Source organism: Melospiza melodia, unplaced genomic scaffold (genome assembly GCF_035770615.1).
Source record: "Melospiza melodia melodia isolate bMelMel2 unplaced genomic scaffold, bMelMel2.pri scaffold_70, whole genome shotgun sequence".
NCBI classification, from domain to species: Eukaryota; Metazoa; Chordata; class Aves; order Passeriformes; family Passerellidae; genus Melospiza; species Melospiza melodia.
This window is the reverse complement of record NW_026948802.1, coordinates 2469542-2472315: the sequence shown is the minus strand read 5'-3', so window position 1 is coordinate 2472315 and position 2774 is coordinate 2469542. Positions and strand designations below refer to the sequence as shown.

The 2774-nt window shown below is 50.5% G+C and overlaps 1 protein-coding gene across 1 annotated transcript; it reads right to left on the bottom strand.

The window, feature by feature from the left end:
- Positions 1 to 1594: 1594 nt before the first annotated feature.
- Positions 1595 to 2551, bottom strand: LOC134413983 (olfactory receptor 14J1-like). The gene has a single exon (XM_063147985.1). The coding sequence runs from the start codon at positions 2525 to 2527 to the stop codon at positions 1595 to 1597; it is 933 nt and encodes a 310-aa protein (XP_063004055.1). The 5' UTR covers positions 2528 to 2551.
- Between the last annotated feature and the right edge of the window lie 223 nt (positions 2552 to 2774).

The following is a 2774-nucleotide window of genomic DNA, read 5'->3' as shown; positions in this document are numbered from 1 at the left end:
TGGCATTGGATTTGCTACTGTTAAAGGAACATGGAGTTTGTGGTTACCTGAGTAGGAGAATAGATAATTGCTGTGTACACATTCCAAATGTTACACTTGAAGTTGAGAAAGATATTTCTCAACTGGCAGAAGTGGAAACAAAAACCAAGGAAATTGAAAAGGAAGCACAGCATAATTGGATAGGAGCAGTATTTGATTCTTTGGGGCTTCACTTGTCTGGCTGGATTACGTCTGCTATAGAGTATGTACTAATGTTTTTAGTATTTTTAGTGACTATATGGATTGTATATAGATGCCTCTTAGGTGTGATCAAAAAGGAAAAGAGGCGATCTCTCCGGTTGCTGAAGGTGATGACCCGCGGGCGGCAGTATAAAGAACACTCCCCACCTCGTTATGAAGATGTTACTGTCAATATTGTTGATTGAGCATCCTTGCAGCCGGACTGAAGGATGCTCAAAAGGGGGGGAAATGTTGGAAAAGAAATGAAATTTAGCAAAATATTTAATGATAGTGAGTTGTGTGAACTGGTTTTTTAAAAAGTAGTTTTGTAGCCGTTGAAAGTGTGTTGGGTTTTGTGTGTAACCTAGCAGGTAGTCTTAGGGATTTAATAAATAATTAAACTAGTGCAGGAAAGTAAGAATGCTAACCTGTCTGGAGGCAGCATACAATGCTCTTAGAATAAGATAAGCAGAAGATTAATGATCTTGTTTGTGAACCAAGGAATGTATCACAAGGGGCCTGTGACTAGGCAAGGGGAACGGGGAACTGTTTCTTGGAGGCTAGGCAAGGGGAACGGGGAACTGTTTCTTGGAGACTTTGTTGTGAATCGCATGTATAAGAGGGAAGCACCCATACGTGAATTTGGGGGCTTGGGTTTTTGGGACGTGAGTCGCCCAAGCTCCCCGGGCCCTTAATAAAGCACCCACAAAACTTATCCGAGTTTTGTGTCATTTATCAATCGGGCAACACGGCCAGCCTGGGGCTGCTCAGGGGGCTTTTCTGTGCTGAGCATTGGCCTGGGCGCATTCTTGAGAGAGCCTGGGCATGGAGCCTGGAGCCTCCAGGGCCTGGCCTGAGGTGTCAGCGCTGCTCCAGCAGTGCCCATGGCCTGTCCCTGCTGCAGCCCCGGCACTGCCACCCCTAGGACTGTGCCCGGCCCTGAGAGCAATCAGGCCCTACAGCAACACCAGGCCCACCGGAGCAGCTGGGCAGGGCCACGGCAGCAGTACTGGCAGCACCAACAGCTGCTGCTGCTGGGGACAGCTGCTGGGCCAGCACTGATCTGCCCCCAGCTCTGCACACAGACATTGCTGCTGCAGATCCAGAGAAGGCAACAAAAGGGCATCTCTGGTGAAAACTCTGCTGGGAGATCCTTTAGTTCCTGTAAAGCCTCAAGGAAACCAGCCTCTCATTGACACAGTCTGTGACCATAGGGAAGGTGGAGAGAAACAACATGAGAAATGGCACAAAGAATGACATTTCTGTGTGGACAATATGAAAACAGTAAACGAAAAGAAAACACCCACAACCAACCAAACAAGAAGTATGAAAGGTGACTTTTATTATAAGTGATTTGAAGACATTTGCCAGCAGTTTAATGTTTCTGAAAGCATCCAGTCATCAGTGTCCACACTGCAGCCTTGAGCACCTGGTTCCTCAGGCTGTAGATGAGAGGGTTCACGGCTGGAGGCACAACCGAGTACAGAACTGACAGGGCCAGATCCAGGGATGGGGAGGACATGGAGGGGGGCCTCAGGTGAGCAAACATGCTAGTGCTAATGAACAGGGTGAGAACAGCTAAGTGAGGGAGGCAGGTGGAAAAGGCTTTATGCCGTCCCTGTTCAGAGGGGATCCTTAGCACAGCCCTGAAAATCTGCACATAGGAGAAAACAATGAATACAAAACAACCAAATGATAAACAGGCAGTAACAGCAAGAAACCCAAGTTCCCTGAGGTAGGATTTAGAGCAGGAGAGCTTGAGGATCTGTGGGATTGCACAAAAGAACTGCCTCAGGGCATTGCCATGGCACAGGGGCAGGGAAAATGTACTGGCGGTGTGAATGAGAGCATTGAGAAAGGCACTGGCCCAGGCAGCTGCTGCCATGTGGGCACAAGCTCTGCTGCCCAGGAGGGTCCCGTAGTGCAGGGGTTTGCAGATGGACACATAGCGGTCATAGCACATGATGGTCAGGAGATAGTACGCAGCTCCAATGAAGAACAGAAAGAAAAAGAGCTGAGCAGCACATCCTGAGTAGGAGATGTTCCTGGTGTCCCAGAGGGAATTGTGCATGGCTTTAGGGACAGTGGTGCAGATGGAGCCCAGGTCGCTGATGGCCAGGTTGAGTAGGAAGAAGAACATGGGCATGTGCAGGTGGTGGCCACAGGCTACGGCGCTGATGATGAGGCCATTGCCCAGGAGGGCAGCCAGGGAGATGCCCAGCAAGAGGCAGAAGTGCAGGAGCTGCAGCTGCCGCGTGTCTGCCAATGCCAGCAGGAGGAAGTGGCTGATGGAGCTGCTGTTGGACATTTGCTGTGCCTTGGCGTGGGGATCTGTAACAAAAGAAATCATGGAATAGCTGTGTTTGGAGAGTATTTTGAATATCCCAGCATAGCTTGGGGGCACTTTCCCCCCACTTCCTGCACAGGGCTCTGCTGTCCGGAGCTGTCCCTGCCAGCAGCTGCTTCCCTGTGCCCAGGGCTTGGCCTTGCCGGTGCTGCCAGAGCCCAGCCCAGCCCTGGGGGCTCAGCTCTGCTCTGCAGACCCCTCTCAGTTC